Source organism: Salvelinus namaycush, unplaced genomic scaffold (assembly GCF_016432855.1).
Source record: "Salvelinus namaycush isolate Seneca unplaced genomic scaffold, SaNama_1.0 Scaffold1660, whole genome shotgun sequence".
Taxonomy (NCBI): domain Eukaryota; kingdom Metazoa; phylum Chordata; class Actinopteri; order Salmoniformes; family Salmonidae; genus Salvelinus; species Salvelinus namaycush.
Window position 1 is genome coordinate 4,250 of NW_024058409.1, and position 22,000 is coordinate 26,249.

At 46.8% G+C, this 22,000-nt stretch overlaps 1 protein-coding gene across 1 annotated transcript in view; it reads left to right on the plus strand.

Moving 5' to 3' along the window:
• Positions 1-2,667: 2,667 nt before the first annotated feature.
• The window catches only part of LOC120037268 (rho GTPase-activating protein 42-like), a gene marked incomplete at its 3' end in the record, with an annotated part of 49,054 nt that continues 29,721 nt past the window's right edge, over positions 2,668-22,000 (plus strand). The window contains exons 1-5 of the mRNA XM_038983441.1: positions 2,668-2,765; positions 5,819-5,929; positions 6,060-6,164; positions 17,950-18,079; positions 19,718-19,818. Coding sequence (XP_038839369.1) covers positions 17,995-18,079; positions 19,718-19,818 — 186 coding nt within the window. The remainder of the gene's footprint in view (positions 2,766-5,818; positions 5,930-6,059; positions 6,165-17,949; positions 18,080-19,717; positions 19,819-22,000) is intronic.

The window sequence follows — 22,000 nt, forward strand, 5'->3', positions numbered from 1 at the left end:
AATAGGGTGTATCCATAGAGGAATAGGGTGTGTCCATAGAGGAATAGGGTGTGCCCAAGGGAATAGGTGTGCCCATAGAGGAATAGGGTGTATCCATAGAGGAATAGGGTGTGTCCATAGAGGAATAGGGTGTGCCCATAGAGGAATAGGGTGTGTCCATAGAGGAATAGGGTGTATCCATAGAGGAATAGGGTGTGTCCATAGAGGAATAGGGTGTGTCCATAGAGGAATAGGGTGTGCCCATAGAGGAATAGGGTGTGCCCATAGAGGAATAGGGTGTATCCATAGAGGAATAGGGTGTGTCCATAGAGGAATAGGGTGTGTCCATAGAGGAATAGGGTGTGTCCATAGAGGAATAGGGTGTGTCCATAGAGGAATAGGGTGTGTCCATAGAGGAATAGGGTGTGTCCGTAGAGGAATAGGGTGTGTCCATAGAGGAATAGGGTGTGTCCGTAGAGGAATAGGGTGTGCCCATAGAGGAATAGGCGAAGTGAGAGAATTTACTCCACCCAAAATCTGTCCACGAAAATAAGACCACAAAGTGAGGAGGTCAATATGAGAGTGTCGAATTTGGTCAACAAAAAATGTAAAATGTAATTTGCTACTTGAGGCTTATTTGATCGAATAGACGTTTTGTAATGCTGAGGTTTTTATGAATGCACTGATATACGTAAGTGGACGCAGGTGGCATTTCGACATCTTTATATCGGAGTTGTGCCTGTTGTTCACACGCTTATCTGTCCTCTCATTGGCTAGAATGGACCCACCTGATCTCGCCTCTTCCCGCCTGCCTTCCATCTTTGAGGACATGTATTTCCATTGTTAGAACAGTCACTCGATTATCTTGTCAAAATATTAGAAAAAATTATGCATATATATATGTATATAGAGAGCGAGAGATTTATTTTTTACTCAAACAGTCTCAATTTCCTGTTGAGAGTTAGAATATTAGAATACACAAGGTGCAATTTGGAAACTTGTTTGTGCATCAGAAGTTGTGCTGTTGTTCTGTCAATCACTAACAGCCACTAACATAGTCCGTGTCAACTAACATGATTTAGCCGGCCAGTTATCTAAACTTGTAGTAATCATTGTCGAATTACTGACCGGGGGGCCCCCAATGATTTTGTTAGTCACTCTCACTCAGATATCATATTAAAAACTGCAAATATTTCTTCTCCTCCCCATGGCAAAATGAGTAGAATTATGGCAAAATTAATAGAATTGAAGCAAACTTGCTTTAAAACTGCAACATTTCCTGTAACTCTAAAATGTAATTTTTTTCTCTCCGCTGTCAAGACAAGTTCTGCTGAAATGTTTTGCTCGAGAGGTGGGTGTAGCTTAGGGCCCCTAAAAGGCTAGGGCCAGCTCTGACTGCATAGGGCCCCCAAAAGACTAGGGCCAGCTCTGACTGCATAGGGCCGCCAAAAGGCTAGGGCCGTCAAAAGGCTAGGGCCAACTCTGACTGCATAGGGCCCCCAAAAGGCTAGGGCCAGCTCTGACTGCATAGGGCCCCCAAAAGGCTAGGGCCAACTCTGACTGCATAGGGCCGCCAAAAGGCTAGGGCCAACTCTGACTGCATAGGGCCGTCAAAAGGCTAGTTCCAACTTCTGAGCTGCATAGGCCGTCAAAAGGCTAGGGCCAACTCTGACTGCATAGGGCCGTCAAAAGGCTAGGGCCAACTCTGACTGCATAGGGCCGTCAAAAGGCTAGGCCCAACTCTGACTGCATAGGGCCGTCAAAAGGCTAGGGCCAACTCTGACTGCATAGGGCCGCCAAAAGGCTAGGGCCAGCTCTGACTGCATAGGGCCGCCAAAAGGCTAGGGCCAGCTCTGACTGCATAGGGCCGTCCAAGGCTAGCCCCTCTCTGACTGCATTAGGGCCATCCAAAAGCTAGGCCCGAACTCTGACTGCATAGGGCCGTCAAAAGGCTAGGGCCAGCTCTGACTGCATAGGGCCCCCAAAAGGCTAGGGCCAACTCTGACTGCATAGGGCCGTCAAAAGGCTAGGCCCAACTCTGACTGCATAGGGCCGTCAAAAGGCTAGGGCCAACTCTGACTGCATAGGGCTGCCAAAAGGCTAGGGCCAACTCTGACCTGCTAGGGCCCGTCAAAAGGCTAGGCCCAACTCCTGACTGGCATAGGGCCGTCGAAAGGCTAGGGCAACTCTGACTGCGTAGGGCTGCCAAAAGGCTCGGGCCATCTCGGGGGTGACGGCATAGGCCACCAAAAGACTAGGGCCAACTCTGACTGCATAGGGCCGCCAAAAGGCTAGGGCCGTCAAAAGGCTAGGGCCAACTCTGACTGCATAGGGCCGTCAAAAGGCTAGGGCCAACTCTGACTGCATAGGGCCGCCAAAAGGCTAGTGCCATTTCTGACTGCATGTGTGGGTATGGCTGTGGGTAGCAGACCCGCGAGCCACATGATAAGTACAGCTTTTCTGTAAAGTTGCCCATCCTGGGCTAGAGGGAGTTTCCACCGTATCTTTAATACCAGTCATTTCCTTTCAAATCAGTAAATGGAAGTAAACAAGGACTAACTTTGAGAAGGAGAGATAATTGGGACATAGCTACAGTAATGTTTGTCAAGAGACTGCCTGTATATATCACGTTACGCCATGTGTTGAAGAGTTTCTACCATGTTTTGGTCTTTTGTCTTTCTCAGGAAGGGAAGAAGAAGTTTGACAAGGAGACAGAGAAATACTACACCGTTCTAGAGAAGCATCTGGCCTTGTCTTCCAGGAAGAAAGAGCCGTTCTTACAAGAGGTAAGTCTCATTTACGACACCAAAAAACAACAGGTAAGTCTCAGTTACAAGACATCAAGTTCCTAACTAGGAGCACATGTTATATCTGCTTCAAGCAACTGGACAGGCCTTTGTGATGAATGGATGGGTTGTGTCCTAAATGGCCCTAGTTAAAAGTAGTGCACTATATAGGCAACACGGCTTTTCTAAGGTCAACTGCACTATGTCAATGCCAACACTGTTTATCCTGCTGGTTAAACAGTACCTTCACAGACAAACACACGGAGAGGGGTACTCTCTCAACCGGATAACCATTAACCCTTTCTCAAATAGTCTCCACAGTACACACACACACACACACACACACAGACACACACACACACACACACACACACACCACACACACACACACACACACACATTCACACACAAACACACAACACACACACACACCACACACACACACCCCACACCACACAGACTGACCACAGGCACCACCCACAGCACACACACCCATACGGGACACACACACACAGACGCACACACACACACACACACACACACACACACACACCACACAACACGACACACAGCACACACACACACACACACACACACCACATGCACACATTCTACACACACACACACCACACATTCACGACACACCCCACACACCACACACCACCCAGACACACACACACACCACAACACACACACACAACACACACATTCTACACACACACAGACGGACACAGACCCACAAACACACCACACACACCCACAAACCACACACACAGACAGCACACACACCACACACAATACACCCACACACACACACAGCGGAGACACACAACACACACACATTCACACACACACTACGACGTACTACACACACACACACACATTCCACACACTCATACTTCCACACGACACACCACATTCCACACAACGGACGGACACTACCACCCAACACACATTCACACAAACATGCCTTTCACCACAGACTCACAACACCCACACACACACAAAACACCACCACACACACACACACACACACATTCACACACACACAGACGGACACACACACACAAAAAACAACATTCACACACACACAGACGGACACAACACACCACCACCCACGCACACACACACACACACATATTCACAGAAGCCACAGACCACACCACACACACACACGCACGCATTCACACACACACAGACATGCATTCACACACAGACACACACACACACACACACACACACACACACACACACACCACACAAACACACACATTCACACCACACATACGGACACAGACACACACACACACACACACACACAGACTGACCACACACACAGACGCCCACACCCACACACCGACACACACACAACGCACAACACACACACACACACATCAACACACACACACACACACACAGACAGACCACACACACACACACATTCCACACACACAGACTTCCCAAAAAAAACACCCCCCCCCCCCCCAAGAAAAACCCCCAAAAACACACACACATTCCCACCACACAGACGGCCCCACACCCACACACATTCACACACACACAGACTTCCACCCACACCCACACACACAACAACAGTGCACACACACACATTCACACACACCACAGACGGACACACACACACACAACACTTCACACACACACAGAACGGACACACACATCCACACATTCACACACACACAGACGACACACATCACACACCACACATTCACACAAACATGCCTTCACACCAACAGACGCACACACACACACCACAGCAGAACGGACACACACACACAACCATTCACACGACCACGAGACGGACACACACACACACACACAACACACATCCCACACACAGACGGACACACACACACACACCTTCACCACACAGACTGACACACACACACACCACACATTCACACACACACAGAACGGACCCACACACACACAACACATTCACACACACACAGACGGACACACACACCAACACAACACAGACGGACACACACACACACACATTCACAACACACCACAGACGCCACACACACACCCACACACACATACACACACATTCACAACACACACAGACGGACCAACGCACACACACACATTTCCCACACACCAGACAGGACACACACACCCACACTAATTCACACACACACATAGCGGCCACACAGCACACACACATTCACCACACACAGACGGACACAACACACACACACACACGCACCGCATTCACACACACACAAACATGCATTCACACACAGAAAACAACACCACCACACCCCACACACACACACACACACACACACACACACACACACACACAGACGGACACAGCACACACACACAACACACACGCCACACACACACAGAACGACCACACACCACATACGCACACACAAACACACACACACACACACACCACAGACGCACGCACACACACCACACACACACACACACACACACACACAGACGGACACACACACACACACTTCATCTTCACCACACACAGAGGACACACACACACACACACACATTCACCACACACAGAACGGACACCCACACACACACATTCCACACACAACACAGACGGACACACACACACCATTCACCACAAACATGCATTCACACACAGACGGCACACACACAGCAACACACACACACCACACACACACACACACCACACACACACACACACACCACACACATTCACGAAGAAAAAAGAGACACACACAGACGGACACACACACACACACACACATTCACACACACACAGACGGACACACACACACACACATTCACACACACACAGACGGACACACACACACACACACACAACAGCACACACACACACACACACACACACACACACACATAGTTCACAACGCACAAGACGCACACACACACACACACAAAACGCCGGCATTCCACACACACACACACCACGCACACACACACACACACACACACACACAGACACACACACACACACACACACACACTACCTTTCCCTTTGTCCTAAAGTTAACCCGTTGTTTGTTAACCCCCAGGCAGACACACAGATTGACAAAGAGAGACAGGTCTTCTATGACGCCTCCCTGGAGTATGTCTTCAAGATCCAGGAGGTCCAGGAAAAGAAGAAGTTTGAGTTCGTGGAACCGGTGAGTAAACGTTTTAGTATTCCGCTCGGAGCAAAGTATTCCGTTTGGGAGTCAGGCAACCCCGCTAAATGTTAAAGTTTATACAGCCGTACATTAGTTAGGATTTCCTGTTCTTGTCTCTCCCTCTCAGCTGCTGGCCTTCCTGCAGGGTCTGTTCACTTTCTACCACGAAGGATACGAGCTCGCTCACGAGTTTGAGCCCTACAAACAACAGCTCCAGTTCAACCTGCAGAACGTAAGTATCCTGGTCCCTGATCAGACCTGTAGTCTTTACTAAGTAGCCTGGTCCCAGATCAGACCTGTGTATCCTGGTCCCTGATCAGACCTGTAGTCTTTACTAAGTAGCCTGGTCCCAGATCAGACCTGTAGTCTTTAACTAGGTAGCCTGGTCCCCTGGAACAGCACCTGTAGTCTTTACTTAAGTATCCTGGTCCCTGATTCAAACCTGTAGTCTTTACTAAGTAGCCTGGTCCCAGATCAGACCTGTAGTCTTTACTAAGTAGCCTGGTCCCAGATCAGACCTGTAGTCTTTACTAAGTAGCCTGGTCCCTGATCAGACCTGTAGTCTTTACTAAGTAGCCTGGTCCCAGATCAGACCTGTAGTCTTTACTATGTAGCCTGGTCCCAGATCAGACCTGTAGTCTTTACTAAGTAGCCTGGTCCCAGATCAGACCTGTAGTCTTTACTAAGTAGCCCTGGTCCCTGATCATACCCTGTCGTCTTTACTAAGTAGCGCTGTCCCCTGATCAGACCTGTAGTCTTTACTAAGTAGCCTGGTCCCTGATCAGACCTGTAGTCTTTACTAAGTAGGCCTGGTACCTTATCAGGACTGTATCTTTACTATTCATCCTGGTCCCTGATCAGCCTGTAGTCCCTTTATTAGTAGCCTGGTCCCTATCAGACCTGTAAGTCTTTACTAAGTAGCCTGTCCCCAGATCAATCCTGTAGTCTTTATTAAGTAGCCTGGTCCCCAGATCAGACCTGTATCTTTACTACAGTATCCTGGTCCCATTCGACCTGTAGTCTTTTACTAAGTATCTCTGGTCCCAGGGCATACCGGTAGGCTTTACTAAGTTCCTGGTCCCTGATCCGACCTGTAGTCGTTACTAGTATCCCTGGTCCCAGAGCAGACCTGTAGTCTTTTACTATGTAGCCTGGGTCCCAGATCAGACCTGTAGTCTTTAATAAGTAGCCTGGTCCCAGATCAGACCTGTAGTCTTTACTAAGTAGCCTGGTCCCAGATCAGACCTGTAGTCTTTACTAAGTAGCCTGGTCCCAGATCAGACCTGTAGTCTTTACTAAGTAGCCTGGTCCCTGATCAGACCTGTAGTCTTTACTAAATCTGCTGGTCCCAGATCAGACCTGTAGTCTTTATTAAGTAGCCTGGTCCCTGATCAGACCTGTAGTCTTTACTAAGTAGCCTGGTCCCTGATCAGACCTGTAGTCTTTACTAAGTAGCCTGGTCCCAGATCAGACCTGTAGTCTTTAATAAGTAGCCTGGTCCCTGATCAGACCTGTAGTCTTTACTAAGTAGCCTGGTCCCAGATCAATCCTGTAGTCTTTATTAAGTAGCCTGGTCCCAGATCAGACCTGTAGTCTTTACTAAGTATCCTGGTCCCCTTTTCAGACCTTGTAGCTTGACTAACTAAGTAGCCTGGTCCCAGATCATACCTTTAGTCTTTACTAAGTAGCCTGGGCCCTGTCAGACCTGTAGGTCTTTACTAAGTAGCCTGGTCCCAGAGATCAGCCTGGATTCTTTACTAAAGTAGCCTGGTCCCTGATCAGACCTGTAGTCTTTACTAAATCTGCTGGTCCCAGATCAGACCTGTAGTCTTTATTAGTATCCTTGTCCCAGATCAGGCCCTGTAGTCTTTAACAATAGAGCCTGGTCCCAGTCAGTTACCTGTAAGTCTTTACTAAGTAGCCTGGTCCCAGATCAGACCTGTAGTCTTTACTAAGTAGCCTGGTCCCTGATCAGACCTGTAGTCTTTACTAAGTAGCCTGGTCCCAGATCAGACCTGTAGTCTTTACTAAGTAGTCTGGTCCCTGATCAGACCTGTAATCTTTACTAAGTAGCCTGGTCCCTGATCTGCTTTAACTAACCCTTCTGATTGTCCACCAACTCCTCTAACTACTATCAAATAAAATCTATTGTATTTGTCACATGCACCGAATACAACACCTTACTGTGAAATGCTTACTTGCAAGCCCTTAACCAACAATGCAGTTCAAGAAATAGAGTTAAGAAAATATTTACAAAATAAACTAAAGTAAAAAAGAAAAAAGAAAAAGTAACAAAATAAAAGAAAAATTCAGAGGCTATATACAGGGGGTACGGTACCGAGTCAATGTGGAGGCTATATACAGGGGGTACCGGTACAGAGTCAATGTGGAGGCTATATACAGGGGGTACGGTACCGAGTCAATGTGGAGGCTATATACAGGGGGTACGGTACCGAGTCAATGTGGAGGCTATATACAGGGGGTACAGTACCGAGTCAATGTGGAGGCTATATACAGGGGGTACCGGTACAGAGTCAATGTGGAGGCTATATACAGGTGGTACGGTACCGAGTCAATGTGGAGGCTATATACAGGGGGTACAGTACCGAGTCAATGTGGAGGCTATATACAGGGGGTACTGGTACAGAGTCAATGTGGAGGCTATATACAGGGGGTACCGGTACTGAGTCAATGTGGAGGCTATATACAGGGGGTACGGTACAGAGTCAATGTGGAGACTATATACAGGGGGTACGGTACAGAGTCAATGTGCGGAGGTACAGGATAGTCGAGGTAATTTGTACATGTAGGTGGAAGTAAAGTGACTATGCATAGATAATAAACAGCGAGTAGCAGCAGTGTTAAAACAAAGGGGGGTCAATGTAAATAGTCTGGGTGGCCATATGATTAATTGTTCAGCATTCTTATGGCTTGGTGCTAGAATCTGTTAAGTTGCATTTTGGTCCAAGACTTGGAGCTCCGGTACCGTTTGCTGTGTGGTAGCAGAGAGAACAGTCTATGACTAGGGTGGCTGGAGTCTTTGACAATTTTTAGGGCCTTCCTCTGACACTGCCTGGTATAGAGGTCCTGGATAGCAGGAAGCTTGGCCCCAGTGATGTACTGGGCCGTACGCACTACCCTCTGTAGCGCCTTACGGTCAGATGCCGAGCGGTTGCCAAACCAGGTGGTGATGCAACCGGTGAGGATGCTCTCGAAGGTGCAGCTGTAGAACTTTTTGAGGATCTGAGGACACATGACAAATCTTTTCTGTCTCCTGAGGGGAAAAGGTGTTGTCGTGCCCTCTTCACGACTGTTTTGGTGTGTTTGGACAATGATAGTTTGTTGGTGATGTGGACACCAAGGAACTTGAAACTCTCGACCCACTCCACTGCAGCCCCGTCGATGAGAATGGGGGCGTGCTCGGTCCTCTTTTTCCTGTAGTCCACAATCGTCTCCTTTGTCTTGCTCACGTTGAGGGAGAGGTTGTTATTCTGGCACCACACAGCCAGGTCTCTGACCTCCTCCCTATAGGCTGTCTCATCATTGATCAGACCTACCACTGTTGTGTCGTTGGCAAATGTAATGATGGTGTTGGAGTCGTGGTTGGCCACGCAGTCATGGGTGAACAGGGAGTACAGGAGGGGACTGAGCACGCACCCCTGAGGGGCCCCTGTGTTGAGGATCAGCATGGCAGATGTGTTGTTACCTACCCTTACCACCTGGGAGCGGCCCGTCAGGAAGTCCAGGGTCCAGTTGCAATAGGTGTTTAGTCCCAGAGTCCTTAGCTTAGTGATGAACTTTGTGATGGCACTATGGTGTCGAAACACTGAGCTGTAGTTTATGTATGGCACCGATAGTTAAATTAATTGTCTAAAGTTTGAGCCCAAAGCTCCAGCTTCAATCTACAGTTTTCATATGTTTTAACTCTTAACACCCGAGAGGTTGTGTAGCCCACTCAGACCCACTAAAGCACAAGATCCCACAGCAAAATGAAAATGTACGGTGTACTTAATTCCAGAATATATTGACTGGAGAAATATTGATGTGTCTCTTTGGGTGCTGTAGCCCATGCGTTTCAGGAGTTTCCACAGCAGACTGGTTGTTGATCAGGTAGTGAAACCACAGCAGACTGGTTGTTGTTCAGGTAGTGAAACCACAGCAGACTGGTTGTTGTTCAGGTTGAAACCACAGCAGACTGGTTGTTGATCAGGTAGTGAAACCACAGCAGACTGGTTGTTGTTCAGGTTGAAACCACAGCAGACTGGTTGTTGTTCAGGTAGTGAAACCACAGCAGACTGGTTGTTGTTCAGGTAGTGAAACCACAGCAGACTGGATCTTGTTCAGGTTAAAACCACAGCAGACTGGATCTTGTTCAGGTAGTGAAACCACAGCAGACTGGATCTTGTTCAGGTTAAAACCACAGCAGACTGGATCTTGTTCAGGTTAAAACCACAGCAGACTGGATCTTGTTCAGGTTAAAACCACAGCAGACTGGATCTTGTTCAGGTAGTGAAACCACAGCAGACTGGATCTTGTTCAGGTTAAAACCACAGCAGACTGGATCTTGTTCAGGTAGTGAAACCACAGCAGACTGGTTGTTGTTCAGGTTGAAACCACAGCAGACTGGATCTTGTTCAGGTTAAACCCACAGCAGACTGGATCTTGTTCAGGTTAAAACCACAGCAGACTGGATCTTGTTCAGGTTAAAACCACAGCAGACTGGATCTTGTTCAGGTTAAACCCACAGGAGACTGGATCTTGTTCAGGTTAAAACCACAGCAGACTGGATCTTGTTCAGGTTGAAACCACAGCAGACTGGTTGTTGTTCAGGTTGAAACCACAGCAGACTGGTTGTTGTTCAGGTTGAAACCACAGCAGACTGGTTGTTGTTCAGGTAGTGAAACCACAGCAGACTGGTTGTTGTTCAGGTTGAAACCACAGCAGACTGGTTGTTGTTCAGGTAGTGAAACCACAGCAGACTGGTTGTTGTTCAGGTTGAAACCACAGCAGACTGGTTGTTGTTCAGGTAGTGAAACCACAGCAGACTGGTTGTTGTTCAGGTAGTGAAACCACAGCAGACTGGATCTTGTTCAGGTTAAAACCACAGCAGACTGGATCTTGTTCAGGTAGTGAAACCACAGCAGACTGGATCTTGTTCAGGTTAAAACCACAGCAGACTGGATCTTGTTCAGGTTAAAACCACAGCAGACTGGATCTTGTTCAGGTTAAAACCACAGCAGACTGGATCTTGTTCAGGTAGTGAAACCACAGCAGACTGGATCTTGTTCAGGTTAAAACCACAGCAGACTGGATCTTGTTCAGGTAGTGAAACCACAGCAGACTGGTTGTTGTTCAGGTTGAAACCACAGCAGACTGGATCTTGTTCAGGTTAAACCCACAGCAGACTGGATCTTGTTCAGGTTAAAACCACAGCAGACTGGATCTTGTTCAGGTTAAAACCACAGCAGACTGGATCTTGTTCAGGTTAAACCCACAGGAGACTGGATCTTGTTCAGGTTAAAACCACAGCAGACTGGATCTTGTTCAGGTTGAAACCACAGCAGACTGGATCTTGTTCAGGTTGAAACCACAGCAGACTGGATCTTGTTCAGGTTAAAACCACAGCAGACTGGATCTTGTTCAGGTTGAAACCACAGCAGACTGGTTGTTGTTCAGGTAGTGAAACCACAGCAGACTGGATCTTGTTCAGGTTAAACCCACAGCAGACTGGATCTTGTTCAGGTAGTGAAACCACAGCAGACTGGATCTTGTTCAGGTTAAAACCACAGCAGACTGGATCTTGTTCAGGTTAAAAGCACAGCAGACTGGATCTTGTTCAGGTTAAAACCACAGCAGACTGGATCTTGTTCAGGTTAAAACCACAGCAGACTGGATCTTGTTCAGGTTAAAACCACAGCAGACTGGATCTTGTTCAGGTTAAAACCACAGAAGACTGGATCTTGTTCAGGTTGAAACCACAGCAGACTGGTTGTTGTTCAGGTTGAAACCACAGCAGACTGGTTGTTGATCAGGTAGTGAAACCACAGCAGACTGGTTGTTGTTCAGGTAGTGAAACCACAGCAGACTGGTTGTTGTTCAGGTAGTGAAACCACAGCAGACTGGTTGTTGTTCAGGTTGAAACCACAGCAGACTGGATCTTGTTCAGGTTAAAACCACAGCAGACTGGATCTTGTTCAGGTTAAAACCACAGCAGACTGGATCTTGTTCAGGTTAAAACCACAGCAGACTGGATCTTGTTCAGGTTAAAACCACAGCAGACTGGATCTTGTTCAGGTTAAAACCACAGCAGACTGGATCTTGTTCAGGTTAAACCCACAGCAGACTGGATCTTGTTCAGGTTAAAACCACAGCAGACTGGATCTTGTTCAGGTAGTGAAACCACAGCAGACTGGATCTTGTTCAGGTTAAACCCACAGCAGACTGGATCTTGTTCAGGTTGAAACCACAGCAGACTGGTTGTTGTTCAGGTTGAAACCACAGCAGACTGGGTCTTGTTCAGGTTAAAACCACAGCAGACTGGATCTTGTTCAGGTAGTGAAACCACAGCAGACTGGATCTTGTTCAGGTTAAACCCACAGCAGACTGGATCTTGTTCAGGTTAAAACCACAGCAGACTGGATCTTGTTCAGGTTAAAACCACAGCAGACTGGATCTTGTTCAGGTTGAAACCACAGCAGACTGGATCTTGTTCAGGTTAAAACCACAGCAGACTGGATCTTGTTCAGGTTAAAACCACAGCAGACTGGATCTTGTTCAGGTTAAAACCACAGCAGACTGGATCTTGTTCAGGTAGTGAAACCACAGCAGACTGGATCTTGTTCAGGTTAAACCCACAGCAGACTGGATCTTGTTCAGGTAGTGAAACCACAGCAGACTGGATCTTGTTCAGGTTAAAACCACAGCAGACTGGATCTTGTTCAGGTTGAAACCACAGCAGACTGGATCTTGTTCAGTTAGTGAAACCACAGCAGACCGGATCTTGTTCAGGTTAAAACCACAGCAGACTGGATCTTGTTCAGGTAGTGAAACCACAGCAGACTGGATCTTGTTCAGGTTAAAACCACAGCAGACTGGATCTTGTTCAGGTAGTGAAACCACAGCAGACTGGATCTTGTTCAGGTTAAAACCACAGCAGACTGGATCTTGTTCAGGTTAAAACCACAGCAGACTGGATCTTGTTCAGGTTGAAACCACAGCAGACTGGATCTTGTTCAGGTTAAAACCACAGCAGACTGGATCTTGTTCAGGTAGTGAAACCACAGCAGACTGGTTGTTGTTCAGGTTGAAACCACAGCAGACTGGTTGTTGTTCAGGTAGTGAAACCACAGCAGACTGGTTGTTGTTCAGGTTGAAACCACAGCAGACTGGTTGTTGATCAGGTAGTGAAACCACAGCAGACTGGTTGTTGTTCAGGTTGAAACCACAGCAGACTGGTTGTTGTTCAGGTAGTGAAACCACAGCAGACTGGTTGTTGTTCAGGTAGTGAAACCACAGCAGACTGGTTGTTGTTCAGGTTGAAACCACAGCAGACTGGTTGTTGTTCAGGTTGAAACCACAGCAGACTGGATCTTGTTCAGGTTAAACCCACAGCAGACTGGATCTTCTTCAGGTAGTGAAACCACAGCAGACTGGATCTTGTTCAGGTTAAAACCACAGCAGACTTGATCTTGTTCAGGTTAAAACCACAGCAGACTGGATCTTGTTCAGGTTAAAACCACAGCAGACTGGATCTTGTTCAGGTAGTGAAACCACAGCAGACTGGTTGTTGATCAGGTTGAAACCACAGCAGACTGGATCTTGTTCAGGTTAAAACCACAGCAGACTGGATCTTGTTCAGGTTAAAACCACAGCAGACTGGATCTTGTTCAGGTAGTGAAACCACAGCAGACTGGATCTTGTTCAGGTTAAAACCACAGCAGACTGGATCTTGTTCAGGTTGAAATCACAGCAGACTGGATCTTGTTCAGGTTGAAACCACAGCAGACTGGATCTTGTTCAGGTTAAAACCACAGCAGACTGGATCTTGTTCAGGTAGTGAAACCACAGCAGACTGGATCTTGTTCAGGTTGAAACCACAGCAGACTGGTTGTTGTTCAGGTTGAAACCACAGCAGACTGGTTGTTGATCAGGTAGTGAAACCACAGCAGACTGGTTGTTGATCAGGTAGTGAAACCACAGCAGACTGGTTGTTGATCAGGTAGTGAAACCACAGCAGACTGGTTGTTGATCAGGTAGTGAAACCACAGCAGACTGGTTGTTGTTCAGGTTGAAACCACAGCAGACTGGTTGTTGTTCAGGTTGAAACCACAGCAGACTGGTTGTTGTTCAGGTAGTGAAACCACAGCAGACTGGATCTTGTTCAGGTTGAAACCACAGCAGACTGGATCTTGTTCAGGTTAAACCCACAGCAGACTGGATCTTGTTCAGGTTAAAACCATAGCAGACTGGATCTTGTTCAGGTAGTGAAACCACAGCAGACTGGATCTTGTTCAGGTTAAACCCACAGCAGACTGGTTGTTGTTCAGGTTGAAACCACAGCAGACTGGTTGTTGTTCAGGTTGAAACCACAGCAGACTGGTTGTTGTTCAGGTAGTGAAACCACAGCAGACTGGATCTTGTTCAGGTTAAACCCACAGCAGACTGGATCTTGTTCAGGTTAAAACCACAGCAGACTGGATCTTGTTCAGGTTAAAACCACAGCAGACTGGATCTTGTTCAGGTTGAAACCACAGCAGACTGGATCTTGTTCAGGTTAAAACCACAGCAGACTGGATCTTGTTCAGGTTAAAACCACAGCAGACTGGATCTTGTTCAGGTTGTGAAACCACAGCAGACTGGATCTTGTTCAGGTTGAAACCACAGCAGACTGGATCTTGTTCAGGTTAAACCCACAGCAGACTGGATCTTGTTCAGGTTAAAACCACAGCAGACTGGATCTTGTTCAGGTAGTGAAACCACAGCAGACTGGATCTTGTTCAGGTTAAACCCACAGCAGACTGGATCTTGTTCAGGTTGAAACCACAGCAGACTGGATCTTGTTCAGGTTGAAACCACAGCAGACTGGGTCTTGTTCAGGTTAAAACCACAGCAGACTGGATCTTGTTCAGGTAGTGAAACCACAGCAGACTGGATCTTGTTCAGGTTAAACCCACAGCAGACTGGATCTTGTTCAGGTTAAAACCACAGCAGACTGGATCTTGTTCAGGTTAAAACCACAGCAGACTGGATCTTGTTCAGGTTGAAACCACAGCAGACTGGATCTTGTTCAGGTTAAAACCACAGCAGACTGGATCTTGTTCAGGTTAAAACCACAGCAGACTGGATCTTGTTCAGGTTAAAACCACAGCAGACTGGATCTTGTTCAGGTAGTGAAACCACAGCAGACTGGATCTTGTTCAGGTTAAACCCACAGCAGACTGGATCTTGTTCAGGTAGTGAAACCACAGCAGACTGGATCTTGTTCAGGTTAAAACCACAGCAGACTGGATCTTGTTCAGGTTGAAACCACAGCAGACTGGATCTTGTTCAGTTAGTGAAACCACAGCAGACCGGATCTTGTTCAGGTTAAAACCACAGCAGACTGGATCTTGTTCAGGTAGTGAAACCACAGCAGACTGGATCTTGTTCAGGTTAAAACCACAGCAGACTGGATCTTGTTCAGGTAGTGAAACCACAGCAACTGGTTAACCACAGCAGACTGGATCTTGTTCAGGTTAAAACCACAGCAGACTGGATCTTGTTCAGGTTGAAACCACAGCAGACTGGATCTTGTTCAGGTTAAAAACCAACAGCAGACTGGTTGTTGATCAGGTAGTGAAACCACAGCAGACTGGTTGTTGTTCAGGTTGAAACCACAGCAGACTGGTTGTTGTTCAGGTAGTGAAACCACAGCAGACTGGTTGTTGTTCAGGTTGAAACCACAGCAGACTGGTTGTTGATCAGGTAGTGAAACCACAGCAGACTGGTTGTTGTTCAGGTTGAAACCACAGCAGACTGGTTGTTGTTCAGGTAGTGAAACCACAGCAGACTGGTTGTTGTTCAGGTAGTGAAACCACAGCAGACTGGTTGTTGTTCAGGTTGAAACCACAGCAGACTGGTTGTTGTTCAGGTTGAAACCACAGCAGACTGGATCTTGTTCAGGTTAAACCCACAGCAGACTGGATCTTCTTCAGGTAGTGAAACCACAGCAGACTGGATCTTGTTCAGGTTAAAACCACAGCAGACTTGATCTTGTTCAGGTTAAAACCACAGCAGACTGGATCTTGTTCAGGTTAAAACCACAGCAGACTGGATCTTGTTCAGGTAGTGAAACCACAGCAGACTGGTTGTTGTTCAGGTTGAAACCACAGCAGACTGGATCTTGTTCAGGTTAAAACCACAGCAGACTGGATCTTGTTCAGGTTAAAACCACAGCAGACTGGATCTTGTTCAGGTAGTGAAACCACAGCAGACTGGATCTTGTTCAGGTTAAAACCACAGCAGACTGGATCTTGTTCAGGTTGAAATCACAGCAGACTGGATCTTGTTCAGGTTGAAACCACAGCAGACTGGATGTTGTTCAGGTTGAAACCACAGCAGACTGGTTGTTGATCAGGTAGTGAAACCACAGCAGACTGGTTGTTGTTCAGGTTGAAACCACAGCAGACTGGTTGTTGTTCAGGTTGAAACCACAGCAGACTGGTTGTTGTTCAGGTAGTGAAACCACAGCAGACTGGTTGTTGATCAGGTAGTGAAACCACAGCAGACTGGTTGTTGATCAGGTAGTGAAACCACAGCAGACTGGTTGTTGATCAGGTAGTGAAACCACAGCAGACTGGTTGTTGTTCAGGTTGAAACCACAGCAGACTGGTTGTTGTTCAGGTTGAAACCACAGCAGACTGGATCTTGTTCAGGTTGTGAAACCACAGCAGACTGGATCTTGTTCAGGTTGAAACCACAGCAGACTGGATCTTGTTCAGGTTGTGAAACCACATCAGACTGGATCTTGTTCAGGTAGTGAAACCACAGCAGACTGGATCTTGTTCAGGTTGAAACCACAGCAGACTGGATCTTGTTCAGGTAGTGAAACCACATCAGACTGGATCTTGTTCTCTCGTAAGACTGAGGCTGTGAGCAAATGTGAAAAGGCACGTTATTCCACATATAGTGCGCTACTTTTAGACAGAGACGGCTCTGTAGGGAATATGGGGGGCATTTTGGACAGAGACGGCTCTGTAGGGAATATGGGGGCCATTTTGGACAGAGACGGCTCTGTAGGGAATATGGGGGCCATTTTGGACAGAGACGGCTCTGTAGGGAATATGGGGGCCATTTTGGACAGAGACGGCTCTGTAGGGAGTATGGGGGCCATTTTGGACAGAGACGGCTCTGTAGGTAATATGGGGGCCATTTTGGACAGAGACGGCTCTGTAGGGAATATGGGGGCCATTTTGGACAGAGACGGCTCTGTAGGTAATATGGGGGCCATTTTGGACAGAGACGGCTCTGTAGGGAATATGGGGGCCATTTTGGAAGCACACAACAGTGTGTCATGTTGACTTGCTCAGTGAAATATATCTTCAACTGGGCTTTTCTTCATCTGCCACCATGGAGTATCGTTGTATGTCTATCAACATCTTTTGATATCTTTTAATGATGTATATTTTTCCTCAGTATGTCCCAGTGGGTCACCAGAAACATGTTTTTATAATGTATGGTGTATCGGTGTTGGTGTTATTGTGTTTGATAACGACACAACAGCTTTAATGATCGTATCTGCAGCTGTTGCCTGTTATGATGCATGCTCTCTCTTTTTGATTCAAGGAAGCTGGTTTTGCGCCGATCTTTATCTTTTGATCTGTGTGTGTGTGTGTTTGTGTGTGTGTGTGTGTGTGTGTGTGTGTGTGTGTGTGTGTGTGTGTGTGTGTGTGTGTGTGTGTGTGTGTGTGTGTGTGTGTGTGTGTGTGTGTGTGTGTGTGTGTGTGTGTGTGTGTGTGTGTGTGTGTGTGTACATACAGACAAGGAACAATTTTGTGAGTACGAAGCAGGAAGTAGAGAAACTGATGAAGAGAATCAGATCAGCTGATCAGGACTACAAACCTCCAGGGCAGTGGACCATGGAGGGTTTCCTCTACGTCCAGGAGAAACGTGAGTCTAACCTCTAACTCCTAATCCCAGACCCCTAAACCTCTAACTCCTAATCCCAGACCCTTAAACCTCTAACTCCTAATCCCAGACCCCTAAACCTCTAACTCCTAATCCCAGACCCCTAAACCTCTAACTCCTAATCCCAGACCCCTAAACCTCTAACTCCTAATCCCAGACCCCTAAACCTCTAACTCCTAATCCCAGACCCCTAAACCTCTAACTCCTAATCCCAGACCCTTAAACCTCTAACTCCTAATCCCAGACCCCTAAACCTCTAACTCCTAATCCCAGACCCCTAAACCTCTAACTCCTAATCCCAGACCCCTAAACCTCTAACTCCTAATCCCAGACCCCTAAACCTCTAACTCCTAATCCCAGACCCTTAAACCTCTAACTCCTAATCCCAGACCCCTAAACCTCTAACTCCTAATCCCAGACCCCTAAACCTCTAACTCCTAATCCCAGACCCCTAAACCTCTAACTCCTAATCCCAGACCCCTAAACCTCTAACTCCTAATCCCAGACCCCTAAACCTCTAACTCCTAATCCCAGACCCCTAAACCTCTAACTCCTAATCCCAGACCCCTAAACCTCTAACTCCTAATCCCAGACCCCCAAATCTCTAACTCCTAATCCCAGACCCCTAAACCTCTAACTCCTAATCCTAGACACCTAAAACTCTAACTCCTAATCGCAGACCCCTAAACCTCTAACTCCTAATCCCAGACCCCTAAACCTCTAACTCCTAATCCCAGACCCCTAAACCTCTAACTCCTAATCCCAGACCCCTAAACCTCTAACTCCTAATCCCAGACCCCCAAATCTCTAACTCCTAATCCCAGACCCCTAAACCTCTAACTCCTAATCCCAGACCCCTAAAACTCTAACTCCTAATCGCAGACCCCTAAACCTCTAACTCCTAATCCCAGACCCCTAAACCTCTAACTCCTAATCCCAGACCCCTAAACCTCTAACTCCTAATCCCAGACCCTTAAACCTCTAACTCCTAATCCCAGACCCCTAAACCTCTAACTCCTAATCCCAGACCCCTAAACCTCTAACTCCTAATCCCAGACCCCTAAACCTCTAACTCCTAATCCCAGACCCCTAAACCTCTAACTCCTAATCCCAGACCCCTAAACCTCTAACTCCTAATCCCAGACCCCTAAACCTCTAACTCCTAATCCCAGACCCCTAAACCTCTAACTCCTAATCCTAGACCCCTAAAAGTCTGACTCTGAGAAAGTAACTCTGACTCTGAGAACCAAACTCTGAGAACGTAACTCTAACTCATTATATTTCCTCATTTGATGTGCTCTCTAACTTGACCTGGAGGAAATACCCTGAATACTGGAAACTTTATCTCAGATGAACAACAACATGTTGTTTTATCTTAATTAGGAATTTAATTTCAGAAGTCTTTCCAGAACATTGTGGTTTCAGGAAGCAATCATGGCTTCGCTCTGTTGTTGTTGTTTCGTTCCCAAAATGCAGCCTATTCCCTATATAGTGCACTACAGAGCCCTACAGGCCCTGGTCAAAAGTAGTGCACTATATAGGGAATAGGTGCCTTTTTAAATGTATTTGTTGGTCTTTCATGGCCAATCATGGCTGTGTTGTTCCTTCTCTCTGTTTCAGGGCCGCTGGGATGCACGTGGACGCGACACTACTGTACGTATGAGAAGAGCAGCAAAGCCTTCACCATGACCAACTTTGAAACCAAATCAGCTGGCAAACAGGTATACTGTAGTACACAGGCATCTACTGGATCTATAAACATTATATTATTAGTGTCCAGAGTGTTTCCTGACCAGGAAATACTCTGGGCCGTAGTTCTAGACTATAAACTAGAGCTGACCAGGAAATACTCTGGGCCCTAGTTCTAGGGTAAAAACTAGAGCTGACCAGGTAAAAACTCTGGGCCGTAGTTCTAGACTATAAACTAGAGCTGACCAGGAAATACTCTGGGCCCTAGTTCTAGGGTAAAAACTAGAGCTGACCAGGAACAACTCTGGGCCCTAGTTCAAGGGTATAAACTAGAGCTGACCAGGAAATACTCTGGGCCGTAGTTCTAGGGTATAAACTAGAGCTGACCAGGAAATACTCTGGGCCGTAGTTCTAGGGTATAAACTAGAGCTGACCAGGAAATACTCTGGGCCCTAGTTCTAGGGTATAAACTAGAGCTGACCAAGAAACACCAGTCTAATCATGAGTCCCTCTGTTGTGTTCTACACCAGTCTAATCATGAATCCCTCTGTTGTGTTCTACACCAGTCTAATCATGAGTCCCTCTGTTGTGTTCTACACCAGTCTAATCATGAGTCCCTCTGTTGTGTTCTACACCAGTCTAATCATGAGTCCCTCTGTTGTGTTCTACACCAGTCTAATCATGAATCCCTCTGTTGTGTTCTACACCAGTCTAATCATGAGTCCCTCTGTTGTGTTCTACACCAGTCTAATCATGAGTCCCTCTGTTGTGTTCTACACCAGTCTAATCATGAATCCCTCTGTTGTGTTCTACACCTGTCTAATCATGAATCCCTCTGTTGTGTTCTACACCAGTCTAATCATGAGTCCCTCTGTTGTGTTCTACACCAGTCTAATCATGAGTCCCTCTGTTGTGTTCTACACCAGTCTAATCATGAGTCCCTCTGTTGTGTTCTACACCAGTCTAATCATGAGTCCCTCTGTTGTGTTCTACACCAGTCTAATCATGAATCCCTCTGTTGTGTTCTACACCAGTCTAATCATGAGTCCCTCTGTTGTGTTCTACACCAGTCTAATCATGAGTCCCTCTGTTGTGTTCTACACCAGTCTAATCATGAATCCCTCTGTTGTGTTCTACACCAGTCTAATCATGAGTCCCTCTGTTGTGTTCTACACCAGTCTAATCATGAGTCCCTCTGTTGTGTTCAACACCAGTCTAATCATGAGTCCCTCTGTTGTGTTCTACACCAGTCTAATCATGAGTCCCTCTGTTGTGTTCTACACCAGTCTAATCATGAGTCCCTCTGTTGTGTTCTACACCAGTCTAATCATGAATCCCTCTGTTGTGTTCTACACCAGTCTAATCATGAGTCCCTCTGTTGTGTTCTACACCAGTCTAATCATGAGTCCCTCTGTTGTGTTCTACACCAGTCTAATCATGAATCCCTCTGTTGTGTTCTACACCAGTCTAATCATGAGTCCCTCTGTTGTGTTCTACACCAGTCTAATCATGAGTCCCTCTGTTGTGTTCTACACCAGTCTAATCATGAATCCCTCTGTTGTGTTCTACACCAGTCTAATCATGAGTCCCTCTGTTGTGTTCTACACCAGTCTAATCATGAGTCCCTCTGTTGTGTTCTACACCAGTCTAATCATGAATCCCTCTGTTGTGTTCTACACCAGTCTAATCATGAGTCCCTCTGTTGTGTTCTACACCAGTCTAATCATGAGTCCCTCTGTTGTGTTCTACACCAGTCTAATCATGAGTCCCTCTGTTGTGTTCTACACCAGTCTAATCATGAGTCCCTCTGTTGTGTTCTACACCAGTCTAATCATGAATCCCTCTGTTGTGTTCTACACCAGTCTAATCATGAGTCCCTCTGTTGTGTTCTACACCAGTCTAATCATGAATCCCTCTGTTGTGTTCTACACCAGTCTAATCATGAGTCCCTCTGTTGTGTTCTACACCAGTCTAATCATGAGTCCCTCTGTTGTGTTCTACACCAGTCTAATCATGAATCCCTCTGTTGTGTTCTACACCAGTCTAATCATGAATCCCTCTGTTGTGTTCTACACCAGTCTAATCATGAGTCCCTCTGTTGTGTTCTACACCAGTCTAATCATGAGTCCCTCTGTTGTGTTCTACACCAGTCTAATCATGAGTCCCTCTGTTGTGTTCTACACCAGTCTAATCATGAGTCCCTCTGTTGTGTTC